The 15,662-nt window shown below is 37.5% G+C and overlaps 5 protein-coding genes across 5 annotated transcripts; 2 read left to right on the forward strand and 3 right to left on the reverse strand.

Annotated features, from left to right (window-relative positions):
• Positions 1-1,072: 1,072 nt before the first annotated feature.
• On the reverse strand, positions 1,073-1,848 carry LOC106715154 (chorion class B protein PC10-like). The gene is made up of 2 exons (XM_014508380.2): positions 1,798-1,848; positions 1,073-1,585 (listed from the first exon to the last, which is right to left on the reverse strand). The coding sequence occupies exons 1-2, from the start codon at positions 1,846-1,848 to the stop codon at positions 1,073-1,075; spliced, it is 564 nt and encodes a 187-aa protein (XP_014363866.2).
• Positions 1,849-2,663: 815 nt separating this feature from the next.
• Positions 2,664-3,333, forward strand: LOC106715155 (chorion class A proteins Ld9). Its single transcript, XM_014508381.2, has 2 exons — positions 2,664-2,714; positions 2,899-3,333. Exons 1-2 carry the CDS (start codon positions 2,664-2,666, stop codon positions 3,331-3,333), a joined length of 486 nt encoding a protein of 161 aa, XP_014363867.2.
• Positions 3,334-7,422: 4,089 nt separating this feature from the next.
• LOC106709356 (chorion class A protein Ld5) lies at positions 7,423-8,026 on the reverse strand. Its single transcript, XM_014501148.2, has 2 exons — positions 7,967-8,026; positions 7,423-7,842 (listed from the first exon to the last, which is right to left on the reverse strand). Exons 1-2 carry the CDS (start codon positions 8,015-8,017, stop codon positions 7,423-7,425), a joined length of 471 nt encoding a protein of 156 aa, XP_014356634.2. The 5' UTR covers positions 8,018-8,026.
• A 1,184-nt stretch (positions 8,027-9,210) lies between these two features.
• LOC106715176 (fibroin heavy chain) lies at positions 9,211-13,251 on the forward strand. The gene is made up of 3 exons (XM_045682627.1): positions 9,211-9,559; positions 12,632-12,690; positions 12,811-13,251. Exons 1-3 carry the CDS (start codon positions 9,211-9,213, stop codon positions 13,249-13,251), a joined length of 849 nt encoding a protein of 282 aa, XP_045538583.1.
• A 1,563-nt stretch (positions 13,252-14,814) lies between these two features.
• Positions 14,815-15,486, reverse strand: LOC123722093 (chorion class B protein PC10-like). Its single transcript, XM_045682628.1, has 2 exons — positions 15,436-15,486; positions 14,815-15,291 (listed from the first exon to the last, which is right to left on the reverse strand). The coding sequence occupies exons 1-2, from the start codon at positions 15,484-15,486 to the stop codon at positions 14,815-14,817; spliced, it is 528 nt and encodes a 175-aa protein (XP_045538584.1).
• Between the last annotated feature and the right edge of the window lie 176 nt (positions 15,487-15,662).

The raw sequence follows: 15,662 nt of genomic DNA on the forward strand, positions 1-15,662 counted from the left end.
AGCTATTAATAATGTTTTTTTTTTATTTCTGCGCAGACAGAGTCACGGGCAACAGCTAGTTGTTTATACATATGGTCAAACATCCATCCATCTAAACATTCGCATTTATAATATTAGATGTTAACAGTGGTAAAACCCACAATAACATCTTGCACGAATGGGCCAGCTCCCACGGTGCAATACTACGACAATACCAGTTTCCAGTTACAGTTACAGTCACCAGTTTCTTCTTATGTGTTGCGTGGCGGAGGCGTAATTTTAGTCCTCTTCTACTTCAACCCATTTCGTACAAATGATGGGTAGGAGAAGTTGATTTGGCGGAAGAAAGAATAGATAGTTAGGATAAATCTCCTCTTTCTGTGCGTTCCCTACACTATTGATTAAAGGTAGGCAATGCATCTGTAAATGCGGATGTCTGTAAGCGGCTTTTATTTCGCTATTTTGGCGAATTCTGGTGGCAGTTTGCTTCGTTTATTACTTTATATTAGTTTTTAGCACTGTAACAGAATTTAATGTCATTGAAAGTATAAAATTACCAATTTTAATTATGTAACATTTTAATAAAAACGTCGGTAATTATTTTTATAGAGGTATCTAAATAAATTCAATTTTTAACATTTTGTATGAAAATCATAAGAGATTGAGAATTTTACCCTTATTATATATTTCAATTTTGCTTAAAATTTTATAAATCTATAGATGTCATTCAGCAACAACTCTGACTGTCGCATTAAATCAACATTAAGGCGGTACGTAAAGGTACAATTTCATGGGATGAGGCAGACGGCATATGTGCCACGAAATCGCATCTCTAGCAAAACTCTGAATAATACTCTCACATTTTCAATGTATTGTAAAACACATTGACTAATTTAAGTTATTCTACTATCTCTTTTTTAAGTTATGCTTGGATGATTCTTTCCTTAAGATGGAAAGGCAACTTAGGAACAACTGACGCTTTGCTATAGCGTCACACTGTGACCTAACCTTGGTTTATCAAATATAAATTAATAATACATGTTTAAGTTTAAAGAAGTTTATTACAAGTTTATTTACAACACATTACAATATATCAGTAAGGAGCCCCACAGCCGCATCCAAAAGGCGCCATGCCGCAACCAGCCCAACCTAGACCGCCGGCCCAATTAGGTCCGTAGCCAAAACCAGGCCCGAGTAAGCTGGTTGCGATAGGAGCAATTTCTTCAGCAACAATACCCACAGCGCCATTGCCACAGCCGAAAGATACTGCACCTGCACCGGCGGTTGGCAGGGCTCCTTCCAGTTCCACTGTACCCAAGAATGGCACTTCTCCTCCAACAGCTAAAATACCTTCGATAGCATTGTCAGAGGCTATAGACATCCCAACAGGGGGAATGGGCGATGCACTAGATACAGCGAATCCTCTGGGAGCTCCAGCGGGTCCGTAGCCAGCCCAGCCGGCCCCGAAAGCACTGCCGGCACACGGTCCCGCCTCTATTAGTGGGCCTTCAGCTAGACCTGGACCCGCCCAACTTAAACCCTCACCGGCCCACCCTGTGGGCCAAGCTGTATTGAACGCATTGCCCCAGCATGCTCCAGTGATAGCCTGCAATTATTTTTTCATTTAGCAATAGAAAAGTTATTACATAAATTTAAACTTTTATGCTATCCATTTATCTGAGGTTTGTTTAGTATTCGCTAAATTTTAGTTAGAATCTCCCAAGGACTTCTTCCTTATTGCAAGAATGACAGTAGTTATGTTTTATTCGTATGCAATATTGCAATTATTTATATAATTAGTAAAATACAATGTAATACCTGAACGAAAAAGGCGTTGATGGCAATTAGGAATACTGCTTTGGCTGACATGTTTAACTCTGTCTTGAACTAACTGGAGTATGAAAATATTGATGTTATTTTGTCTTTTTATATGTCTGTACTTAATCAATAAGTAGACATATTTGTTGCGAAAATTTCGTCTTTTTTACGTTATCAACAATGTCATATTGAAAAATAATAAAGAAAGCACATTACACAGATTGCACAGTATCATTACTTAAGTACAGTTTCATTACAATTTAGAGTTGTTTATTTAAATTTTATGAATTTTCGAATTTAAAAAATTATCTTTATTTCTAGCTATGAGTACGAATTGTTATTGGATCATATGTGAATCAAAATATGTATATCAGCCATAAACTTTTACAAAATCTTTTTAGTACAAACAAGCTTTAATCTTATCGTATCACGTTTTTATCTCTTTTTCCTTTTCTACTCTCTGTTTTTTTGCAAAATCAATAAATGTAAAACTATTACACAACAGTCGCTTATTTTAGTGAATTTAAAAATTTCTTTTTCAGATTAGATTGTTTTGCTGGTTACTCCTATGCTCAGCAAATTCAACGCAATAACAAAGGTCAGAGGGTTACATAAATGCCTATAAAACTTTAAATAATAAATGGTAAAACAAAAAAAAAAATTAAATTAAACAATTACCATGCAAGTTAGAAAATAGATAATTTTTTTATGTCTTAAAATAAAATAATATACGATAACAGAAAATTACACATTAAGTACAAATTAATTACTTATGAAACGCTTATTACAGTTTTTTGTTCAGGTATAAATACGACAAACAAAATGAAATCATACATTCAGTACTTGACTTGCACAAATCCATAAACATGTCTTCATTCACCTTCTTAGTGATCTGCTCTGCGGCCTGCTTTATTCAGGTAATAATTATTTTTCATTTGACAATTAGTAAAAGGAAGTTTTAAGATAAAAAAAAACATACTGCTTTCATCTTGTTCTCTACTTCTTGATGTAAATGACTGATATTTAAAAATAATTAAGGCAAAACTAAACATATTTAACAAAGCTTTTAGTGTTGTATTATATTAACATAATTATTTTCAGATCACATGCGGGCAGCACTTAGGCGCCGCAACCAGTTTAGGATATGCGCCCGCTCTTGGTGTTGAAGCAGAGCTCGCCTGTGGTCCCGGACCAGCCGTAGAAGTAGCTTACGGTCCAGGTTTGGCCCCTAGTCTTCTCGGCCCTGGACCCTACGGATACGGCCTCGCAGGTCCAGCAGCGTTTGGTGGTCCGGCGCAATACGGTCCTGCGCCATACGGTCCGGCAGCTGCATACGGCATAGGCCCGGCTTATGGCGGCGCCGGCGTGGGAGACGTGTCCGTCGCTGGGGAGATGCCGGTCGCTGGTACCACTGTTGTGGCGGGACAAGTGCCTATCCTTGGTGCCGTGCAGTTCGCTGGCGATGTGCCCGCTGGTGGTGTTGTCACTATAGCCGGAAGATGCGGTTGCGGTTGTGGAGGACCTTACATGTATTAATGAAACCGGTCAATTAATGTTATTTTAAATAAATTAAGCATTCATAATTACTTTCGTAGTTTTCTTTTCTGGTATTTTTAATAGACGAAATATATTATTGCAAGTTGGGCTTTTCTCGCGTCTGTTGCGCAAGTTCTTTCTAACCACTGACTTGTACCTCACATACAGTCAGATGACGTTTGAAAACATCTCTGTAACTTTAAAACTGACTTCCAGATTACTCTGTTTCAATTCATAATAAAATACAGATTAGGCAGCCTGGAGTCAGTCATAGAAACAAGATGTTTGCACCATCTCAGCTGTTTCGAGATGAGCATAGCCTCTTATTCAGACATCTTAGTCCTCTGCAGTAATTCTAAGTTCGGTTCCCGGTACATAAAGCAATGCTGCTAATGCAAACGATTTGTAAAAACTAATTGATTGATATGACTATTTAAGGAATGTCGTCAGAGAAAATTTTTAATTGCATGCAAATCGTCTTACTAATATTATAAATGCGGAAGTTTAGATGGATGGATGGATGGATGGATGTTTGTTTCAAGGTATCTCCAGAACTGCTAAAGTGATTTCGCTGAAATTTTGCATGGATGTTGAAAATAGTCAGTACGAACACATGTGCTACTAATTAAGTTTTTTAAAGTCCGCGTGGACGACGTCGCGGGCGACAGCTATTTAAAAAGTAATACCTTCGTTATCCTATAATTCAAATACATAACTACCTATTACAACGTTTCCTTTGATACATTTTTTTTTTTAAATCTTAATAGGTACTACTAAGACATTGTTCTAGGTAACCATATAGCGATTTTCAGCAACACAACAACACGACCATAACTTAATGCGAGACAGACTAACAAACAGTTTTCAAATTCCCGCCATAATCTAGTAAAGTGTAAACTAAATAAGCTGAATTACGAAGAAAATCTGTATCGATTTGATTGATTAAAATCCGAAATAAAAATAGTCTCATGATATTTAGATCAATAGCTAATTTTTAAAAACCAATTTCAAACAAAATGCACTCAAAAGTAACATAAAAAAACAATTTTAAACAAAATGCATTCAAAAGTACCATAAAAAACAATCTCAAACAAAATGCACTAAAAAGAAACAAAATAATGACATGAAAACTTCTTTTTTTCTTTCTTCTCTCTTTCAAAAACCCTCTAAACTCTAAAGAAAGTTCTCTTCTTTCTTGTAACATGTCTATATTGTATAATTATTGTTATTTCGCAGTCGGTGTCGGCCGAAGTAAATATAATATTATACATTTTATATTTGAGATGTATGAGACATACTTACGTTTATGTCCCTACTTAGGCCGAAACCGACTCCAAAATAACAATAATTATACAATATAGACATGTTACAAGAAAGAAGAGAACTTTCTTTAGAGTTTAGAGGGTTTTTGAAAGAGAGAAGAAAGAAAGAAAGAAGTTTTCATGTCATTATTTTGTTTCTTTTTAGTGCATTTTGTTTGAGATTGTTTTTTATGGTACTTTTGAATGCATTTTGTTTAAAATTGTTTTTTTTATGTTACTTTTGAGTGCATTTTGTTTGAAATTGGTTTTTTTAGGTTACTTTTGAGTGCATTTTGTTTGAAATTGGTTTATTTAGGTTACTTTTGAGTGCATTTTGTTTGAGATTGTTTTTTTTTTGAAGTCGGCTATTTTTTTTTCTTAAAATTTTTGTTTTATTTCACAATTTTTAGTGAATTTGAAGTTCAATTACAAATTTCCTTAATACATATAAAGACATAAATAAGACAAATAAAGAAAAGGACTTTCCTATTTCATATGTGTGTACTTCAATTCAAAAACTAATTTAGAATGCAGCAGATAACCACTTATCCTTTAAACAATGAAATAATTATCAAAATCGGTATACAAATTGAAAATTAACGAACTAATACATCGTAGCGTGCCTTTAATTTTGTCCAGCCGCGCGCCGCACTAGCATTTTTCGAATGCGCGTAGTTTTAAATTATTTAATATCTCCCAAACTATTGATCAGAATTAAATAGTTTAAAGGCTAATGTAATCTGCATTTAATACTCTAGCCATCAAACATATTTATTTGGATAAGGATTCATATCGAATATAATATAATAGCGCCGTAAGCTTACGACGCTGTTTTTCGTGTGCATTTTAATCGACGTTTGTTCACAATAACATGGTTTTTGTGAGACATCCATAGATGATAGATATATGCCACCGAAGACTGTTATTTAGCAAATTTAAGGATCTATAATTACTCCATACATCATTTTTATATAAGTCATATAGTTTGACCCACGTAAGCCCAGAAAGCAAAATTGTGCTTTTCGTGTAGCATTTTTCGTTTCCGCGTAATTTTATTCTTACGATATCTCCTAAACTATTAGACAGAATGATATAGTTTCAATTGCAAATATAATCTACATTAAATTCTCTTGATAATGAACATGTTTATTTACATAAGGGTTAATACTGAACTCGAATAATAGCGTCGGAAATAGGGCATGAATTTAACACATTGATGGACAGTAACGTCTGTGGGCGTTCCTATAGTAAAAAATGATACGACAGAACGCCTTTAGTCGTAATAGTTTATACTCGTGTCACGGCAGTACGGCTGAGGGCGTTTGATTTTCAATACTTTTACAAGGAAGAGAATGTTGTAGTGTCACCGCAAAAGTAATGCGGCTTTCCTACTGTCATCGTACATAGTTCTACAACACGTCAAGGGACACACACATTGACAGAATTCCGGTACCCCTCCCCCCGTACAGTACGCCCGTGGGCGTCATGTTTTCATACATTTAGTCACGTAGTGCGCGTCGGCGGTGGGCTTCGTGTCACCTCATATTTTCGCGCGCAAATAACGGCTCGAGTGGTAAGTTATTGACGTATTTTTGTGTTTTTGTTTATCGAAATATTCAAATTCAATTTTGTATAAGGTAATTGTGCTTCTAAAATTAGTGGTTGTTTGTATTGAATGCAGTTTTTTGGTATTGAATTAATAATGAATTTATCTACAGATGGCGCCTGGAGATCCGTACGAAAGGGAACAAAAACGGCTGTTAGAATTGTTCAATGAAGCTGAAACTATAGGCGTACTGTCACTAAACAACATTTTACATGCAACCGCATTGACACTACGCCCATAGGCAATGTATGAGATTAAGTAGTGTCATTTGGGAAGTAATTCTTAACATGTACTGTCCGCCAACGTGTTAATTGATGTTTCTGAAGAAAAAAATGGTTATTGTGAGAAAACTATAAAAGATAGATATATGCTATCGCTGACTTTTATTTAGCACATTTAAAGAGCTGCAATTCGCCATACATCATTTTTATGTAGGTCCTATAGTTTAGCCTACGTAAGCGCTGAAAGCAAAAATGTCCCTAATTTTCGCAACAAATTTTGAAGCTATATTCAAAATCTACTAGTCTTCTAGTTATTTAAAAAAAAAAACAAAAAAATGGGACCCACCTGCAAGCACTTCCTTTCGATTAAAATATTTTTCATCAAAATCGGACCACCAGGGGCGGAGTTTCGCGGTAACACACATAAAAAAAAAAAATACAGTCGAATTGATAACCTCCTTCTTTTTGAAGTCGGCTAAAAAGTAAAAAATTACGATAAATTAAAAAAAACAAATATCGCATATGCAAAGTTAATGTTACCGTCTTAAAAAATGTGGCGCATTCTAATTTTTTAAGTTTATTTGTAACTCTTAACTGACTTTTCATGATTTTGTAATTTTAGAGAAAAAAGTATAAATCAGTATATGTACAAATTTACATGAATTCATTATCATCTCTGGGACGTGACTTCATCGTGATATTTATTTATTCCATTGCCCTACATCAGATAATTGACCCTTATCTCACGTTTTATTATTGTACTAAAAATACTTTGCATACGTAGCATGTTACAATTAAAACAATTTACAAGAGGTTTGCTTTTTAATCAAAACCGACTGACTTGAAGTTAAACCTCTTGCCAATCGTGTAATTAAGGGATTATAAAAAATAAATATAAGATATAGTATTTTTTTATTTTTTATTACTGGAGAATTTGTTTATAAAATAAGATATTATTTAACTAGTACATATATGGTCCACCGCAACCGCATCCGCATCTTCCGGCTATAGATACAACGCCTCCAGCTGGAATTTCACCAGCGAACTGCACTGCGCCAAGGATAGGCACCTGTCCTGCTACTAGAGTGGTGCCGGCGACCGGCATCTCCCCGGCGACGGACACGTCTCCCACGCCGGCGCCGCCGTAAGCCGGACCCATGCCGTATGCAGCGGCCGGACCGTATGGCGCCGGACCAGCAAACGCAGCCGGACCTGCAAGGCCGTATCCGTAGGGTGCAGCGCCGAGAAGGCCGGGGGCTAGGCCTGGACCGTAAGCTACTTCTGCGGCTAGTCCGGAACTACAAGGAAGCTCTGCTTCAACTCCAAGAGCAGGCGCATATCCTAAACCAGGCGCGGCACCTAAATACTGGCCGTATGCGTCCTGAAATAATATTATATTCAATGAAAAAAAAATTATTTTAATATGTAAATAAAGATATAATAGAGTTAAGCTTTTCTGTATTATTGACATTTTTAATATAAAAATAAACATATTATTGTTTTACCTGAATAAAGCAGGCTACAGAGCAGAATAATAGGAAGGTGAACGAAGACATGTTTGTACAATGAACTTAGTAACTGTATGTATGCCTCAAATCTAGCAGTTGTATTTATACCTGCATAAAAATAAGTAATAAGTTGTTATACTCGTAATATTTCATAACTGACTAATGCGTTAATATGTTGTCACTACTACTTGCGAGTTATGACACATATCATGGCTCGAATAGAATGCGTCTATAATTCCAAATATCATATATCTTTTGTTTAATGAATCATATGAAAATTTTGATTTTCATTTATGAGTACCAATAGGATGGACAAAAAATAGTTGAGACAGAAAGAATGAAATTTATTGATACAAACGATATAATTTCCCATGGATTCATATTTCTTGTCACGTGAAAATTATGCCTTTAAATTTTTATATGAGTGGAGTTAAGACTTCGGAATCTCACTTATCGATCGATACAAAGAACACTCTGTTCAAATAAAGAATTATAAGATAAAAGTTAAATTTCTTGTTTATATTCTGCATGTGGTAGTAGTTCATGTCTTTCGTAAACTATTATGGGTAGAATAATCTATCTGGGGATAGGTAGATTAACGGTCTTTTTGTATAGCTCAGGTTCATTACGGTTCATCTGATCGTCATAAAATCTATTAATTTTTCACAGATTTTTGTAAAATTTTCAATCGAGGTAACTTGCGTCAACAATATCAATTCTATGCAATATTTCCAAATTAAAAAGTTACATATTAACACACTTTTCTCTTGTAATGTAATTACAAAAACATTACTTTGATATTATTTTCGTTATTATCTGTTTACTTTGCCGTAACTTTATGTAATTCTTTGCAGTAACGATGTTTGTAATTGTTTGAAATTTTGATAATGATTTTCAATTCAGTATAAATAATTCATGCCCGTGAACTGTCAATCATTCAAACGTTATTGTTTTTATAACTCCATATTACAATAAAAACAGCAATGACTTCCAAAGCCATATATCTTTTCTGTGCCCAAGTTATTCTTGTTCAGGTAATTATTTATTTGGGAAAAATTAATATTATAAGATTCTATCACACTTTTTGCATTCAAGCTAGAAAAGAACATGCACCAGTTTTTCTTGGAACTTAGTCAATATAAAAAAAACCTGTCCTTCACCGATGTGACCGTGAAATTCAATTTTTTTTTCTTTTACAGTCAATTTCTGGATACTGCATAAACGGTGCCTGGCCTAATGGTATGGCTGGAGACCTAGCCTGGGCTGGTCAGGGATACGAAGTTCCATTAATGGCTGCCCCATGCGCAGGACCCGGACCTTTCTTAGGGTCATACGATCTTGCGGCTATCCCTTCATCTTACGGTGGTGGATTTGTCATCTCCAGTGCATCACCTGTCCAACCTTACGGCGTCTCATTGATGTCAGAAAACGCAATCGATGGTATACTTGTGGTTGGTGGTGAGCTACCGTTCCTTGGTACCGTTGGTCTGGAAGGTGCTTTACCTACTGCGGGAACTGGTACCATTTCTTACGGCTGCGGTAATGGGAATGTGGGCATGATAAGTGAAGATGTCATGCCTATGGCCGCTGGTATGGGATGGGCGGCCGGTGCCTATGCTCCTATGGGCAACGGTTATGGATATGCCAATTGGGCTGGTCCAGCCGTTGAATACGGTTGTGGTGCCATTTATTAAATAGTTGTTTAAAGTTTCTTGTTAATAAAGTTGTTAATTCTTACTTCTTGTGTTATTTCTGTACCATAATTCATTTTTTATATTATAAGGTGGCAAACGATTTAGCGATCGCCTCGATTCGCTGAAATAGCGAAGCGACCGCTGACCATAGACATCTCCACTTGCAGATGCGTTGCCTACCTTTTATCGATGTAGAGGGGACGCTAAGAAAACGGATATTACCTCTTCATTCCATCATTTCCTAATAAGAAAAGGGTGGGAAGGAACGTGGCATAAGATTAGTCCTTCGACGCGAACACTCATCAGACGCATCGCGGAACTGCTTCCACTTCACGCTTCACTTCTGAGTGGTCGTGGTATTTCACCAGACAAGACAGATCAATAGATATTATTAACGTGGATTCCACCACTGTCAAAACCACCATGTTGGCAGATACTAGTTTGGTAGATGCAGCATCCTTGGTTACCCAGGTTAATGTTACGTTTCTATTAGTATTTTGACTATGTTCATAGATATGTATATCAGTGATAGATCCCGCAACAACAATATTTGTTGGGTGCACGAATTGGCCGGGTCGACCGGTGAAATATCACAACCACACAGAAGACAAGCGTCAAGTGAAAGCAATTCCGCGTTTTGTCTGATGAGTGTGGTACCGGAGGCCTAATTTTAGTCCTTTAGTCCTTTTCTTAATAGGAAAGGATGGGAAGGGAGAGTGGATTTGGCGGAAGAGGGGATGCACAGGAAGAAGAAATATCCTCTTTCTGTGCGTCCCCTTCTCCGTTAATTAAAGGAAGGCAACGCATCTGCATTTGCGGATGTCTATGGGCCATGGTCGCCTCGCTATTGCGGCGAATCAAGGTGGCCGTTTGCTCGTTTGCTTATGATATAAAAAAAAATGTATTCATCTGAATTCGCCACAGGAACATTCAGTTGAGCACGCTATGCATGCCTTTTTAATAAATGTATATTTTCTAGCAACCGGCCACTTGAATATGCCATCTGCCAATAGGGAAACTACTTTTGCCCATAGACATTTGCATTTGTAGATGCGTTGCCTTACTTCAGTACGTAGGCACAGAAAGAGATATTTCCCCTTCCTAATTGTTCCGTCCCCTGCCAAACCTATCCACTTCCTTAAAGTAAAAGGATGGAAAACCAAATAATTCGGAGACAAGCAATTTACTTTGCTCGCGTATTTTTACGTTACACTCCTAAAAAAACATATTATTATTATTACTGTTTTGTAAAGTAAATCAGAGGCATGCAAAGAGAATCAAGAATAATAGACGTGACATAGTGAACTATTTTTTTTGTCGTTGTTTCTCTATACTTCTATCGGATTTGTATTGAAATGTAATAAAATATTTAACAAAATTGTAAAAAAGCTCCCTCTATTGTTATAGTGCTATAAAATGCCCGTACAAGTTACGGATAAGAATATTTTATCGTTAGTATCAATATTTTTATAGCATTATTATATCATTATATTCTTTCCAAAGATAGTTTTTCAGATGTCATAATATTTTTAAGTCGCAATTTTGATTATTTTAAGATTAGCCATTAATTTAAATACTTTCTCATTTAAATACTTCATGTTAATATGTAGTTTTGTCTATTTATTAACAGATAGCGCTACTTTGATAGGAGAAAATTGTCTCAAGTAAAGTGCTGTCAATGCTTTGTATAATATTATATTTCAATATCTTTGAAGACATGACAATATTTTTGGTACAAGTGTTTTAAAATAAAAAAAGGTTAAGGAAATTATTGTGTTTTATAGGCGTCAGCACTAAATAAAATGTGATTCTAATAAATTGCGTAATGCAACAGTAAGTTTAGCTACCTAAAAGGATACGCTATTGACTTCATTTTAATTATGTCATAAAGTTGACCAGTTTTTGTTTTAATTTTTAAAGAAAAAAGAAAATGTTTTGAGTTAAAAATTGTATATTTTGGCATCACGTTGTTAATGAGGCGTTTTTTAGTAGATTCCGCAACCACATCCACCGAAGGCACGTCCAGCGATAGCGGGACCGTAGCCGATTCCGGCAGCGAGACCGGGTCCGTAGCCAAAACCAGCGGCAGCGGGATAGCCCCAAGCGGGAGCAGCAATGTCTTCGCTCACCATGCCCACGGCACCGTTACCGCAGCCGAAGGAGACGGCACCAGCGCCGGCGGTAGGCAGAGCACCCTCCAGACCTATAGTACCCAGGAATGGAAGCTCACCGCCGACGGCTAAGATGCCCTCGATCTCGTTCTCGGACAGAACGGACAAACCGACGGGTGGGATGGGAGAAGCACTAGAGGTGGGGAATCCACCACCGCTGGATGTTGGGACGGCGGCCAGACCGCATCCGCATCCTGCTCCATAACCAGCCAAGGAACCGGCGCCGAAGGGAGCTGCGGCCATCAAAGGCGCTTCGTAACCCAGACCTCCGGTGCAGAAGGCGGAGATAGTCTATAAAATTAGATAGAGTACATAATTAGATATTTTGTGTCCACCAATCCTTTGTTTTACTCATTTTCATTTAATTATATTTAGGTTTACTCACCTGGACCAAGAGGGCTTGGGCGCAGAAGAGGACGATAGCTTTAGCAGACATGTTTACTGTGTTTATGAGAAACAAGTGTAAACATCAATGAGATCGTTTGGTATTTATAGTGCTGGAAGTTATGCGTAAGCACACCTATTGAAATAATGAACATTGTGCAAACCCTCGTAAGGGTTTTTCAATTTTCATGTACGTGTTCAGTGTGTTTTTTTTTTTGATAAAACACAAAATATGCATTAATGTATTGGACTTATACTATTTTGAACTAATTATAAGTAACATTGTGACAATGATAATGGAGCACTGGCTCACGTTTTCTTATTTATGACGAAATTGTTTTAATTATCAAGAGAATGGTTGCCATATAGAAGACAATTTCAATATTTGACGAATCATTCAGTCGAAAAATAAGTCTCCAACATGTCTCCCTTCGCCTTCTTGCTCCTCTGCATTCAAGCTTGCTTGATCCAGGTAAGTTAGAAATTAAAATTGAAATTGAAAATATTTATTGCAACTATTTCTTGAGTTCTCTATTAACCGTAGATGTATAATTAAATGAAGGGGTTTTTTAAACATTTTGTAAATTCACAGAATGTATACAGCGAGTGCCTCGGAGCCGGCCTCGGTCTGGGCTACGCAGGTGGTTTAGCTGGTGAATGCGGACTCGGTTATGGACCTGGTTTAGCCACCGAATTCGGTTACGGACCTGGACTTGGACTCGGCTACGGAGCCGGTCTTGGACTTGGCTACGGACTCGCTGGTCCTGCCGCCGTCGCTGGTCCCGCTGCCATCGCTGGCCCGGCTTACGGAGGCACCGGCGTCGGTGACATTGCCGTCGCTGGCGAGATGGGCGTCGCCGGTACCACCGTCGTCGCTGGACAGGTTCCAATTTTGGGCGCTGTCAGATTCGGTGGTGACGTTCCAGCTGGTGGCGTTGTCTCCATTGCAGGAAATTGCGCCGGCGGCTGCGGCTGCAACGGCGCTTACAATGGCGCTTACAACGGCGCTTACAATGGCGCTTACCTCTACTAAAAACAAACTATGACCATTTGAATTTTTTTAGACTTAATAAACTACTACGATAAAACTCTTATTTCATTTACTTTATATGTAAAATGATTTCACGACCAAAAAATGTATCATGTAAAGCAATCAATGTAAAGCAACTTTAGAAGTTATGGGGGCCCTAGTTAGTAAAAATACCAGCAAGGCCTACGTATTAATATCGATAAGGTTTATGTTTTATATTAAGATAGACACCAAGAACACCGGTGATGTGACCCCCGCAGCCAAAGTATTTACTAGGTTCAATAAAATCGATAAACAAATTTCGACAGCGCTGAAAATTTTTAGGTTAGGTAAAGGCTCTTACTACCGCGGTATGCAAAATCGGCTCATTATTCCGAAGTGTGTTTTAATCGCATTTAAGTTTCATAATAATAACTTTAGCACAAAATATTTCGAATAAATCCAACCATGACTCAATGTTTACCCAATCTAAGGAAACTGGACATACCATGGAGCGAAATAATTAAAAATCTAGTCTTCTATTTATTTAAAAAAAAAAATGGGACCCGTCTGCAAGCACTTCCTTTCGATTAAAATATTTTTCATCAAAATCGCTCCACCAGGGGCGGAGTTTCGCGGTAACACACATAAAAAAAATACAGTCGAATTGATAACCTCCTTCTTTTTGAAGTCGGCTAAAAAATAAGATCCGATTGAGGATAAGTTTACCTTGACTTTGTTAGATCTTTTTCTGTGTTTTGCTACACTTTCCTTTTAATATATTGTATGAACATATAATAAAATAAAAAAAACCCGCGTTATTAGTGCTACAAAATTGCCATCGGTTCAAAATGCCGAGGCAACCCTCCGAAATATGAAAGACGTTGGTTCTAGATTTTAGCAATATTTTAATCAAAATGTCTGTCTGTATTATATAGTACGTTGGACATACGTTGAATGTTGTACGTATTTTTTAACCCGAAAACAAAAAATTCATTTTCGAGGTATACGAGTATGTAAAATCTAGTAGAACATGACATTTTCATGAAAACTTAAGTACTCTAAATTTAATTATTATATTAGTCGCGTTAAATATCAGGAAAATAAGACTAACTTTAAATTGATATTAATCTTATAAATTGGCATATATTGGAATTTTAAATAGATTTTCTTATAAATAATAAAATGGATTTCTCCAAAGTAGCAACATAAAGAATGTTATTGTTATAGGTTTGAAGTATGAAGGAAAAAACACTAATATAATCCAATTACCGCGTAATATTTGAAAAAGGGTCTTATGACTGGATTCGTTCGCTGGACTAGAATAATGTAAACTGGGAATGAATCAGCTTAATACACACGTTGTGCTGAGAAGTAGGCGCTCGCATTCTCTTACCTAACTTTTTATGTTTTCAGATAATTTAATCAACACATTTTTTAATATTCTAAATCTTTATGACAAATGCCTCGAATTACGTAAAGTAAAACGTATTAACAGGTCGTTTTTGTTTTCATTTTAAACTCAATAAGAAATGTTTAGCGTTCAAAATTGTTTATTTTAGGATCACGTTGTTAATGTAACATTTCTTAGTAGATTCCGCAACCACATCCACCGAAGGCACGTCCAGCGATAGCGGGACCATAGCCGATTCCGGCAGCGAGACCGGGTCCGTAGCCAAAACCAGCGGCAGCGGGATAGCCCCAAGCGGGAGCAGCGATGTCTTCGCTTACCATGCCCACGGCACCATTGCCGCAGCCGTAGGAGACGGCACCAGCGCCGGCGGTAGGCAGCGCACCCTCCAGACCGACGGTACCCAGGAATGGAAGCTCACCGCCGACGGCTAAGATGCCTCCGATCTCGTTCTCAGACAGAACGGACAAACCGACGGGTGGAATAGGAGAAGCACTGGAGGTGGGGAATCCACCACCGCTGGATGTTGGGACAGCGGCCAGACCGCATCCGCATCCGGCTCCATAACCAGCCAAGGGACCGGCGCCGAAGGGAGCAGCGGCCATCAAAGGCGCTTCGTAACCCAGGCCTCCGGTGCAGAAGGCGGAGATAGTCTATAAAATTAGATACAGTACATAATTAGATTTTTGGTGTCCACCAATCCTTTTGTTGACGATGGAATCAAAGCTGCCGCCGCCATCCTCTACACCTTTGTTTTACTCATTTTCATTTAATTGTATTTACTTAGGTTTACTCACCTGGACCAAGAGAGCTTGGGCGCAGAAAAGTACGACAGCTTTGGCAGACATTGTGATTGTGTTTATGGGAAACAAGTATAAACATCAATGAGATCGTTTGGTATTTATAGTGCTGGACGTTATGTGTAAGCACACCTATTGAAATAATGAACATTGTGCAAACCCTCGTAAGGTTTTTTTTCAATATTCGTGTACGTGTTCAATGTGTTTTTGCGATAAAACACAAA

Source organism: Papilio machaon, chromosome 19 (assembly GCF_912999745.1).
Source record: "Papilio machaon chromosome 19, ilPapMach1.1, whole genome shotgun sequence".
Taxonomy (NCBI): domain Eukaryota; kingdom Metazoa; phylum Arthropoda; class Insecta; order Lepidoptera; family Papilionidae; genus Papilio; species Papilio machaon.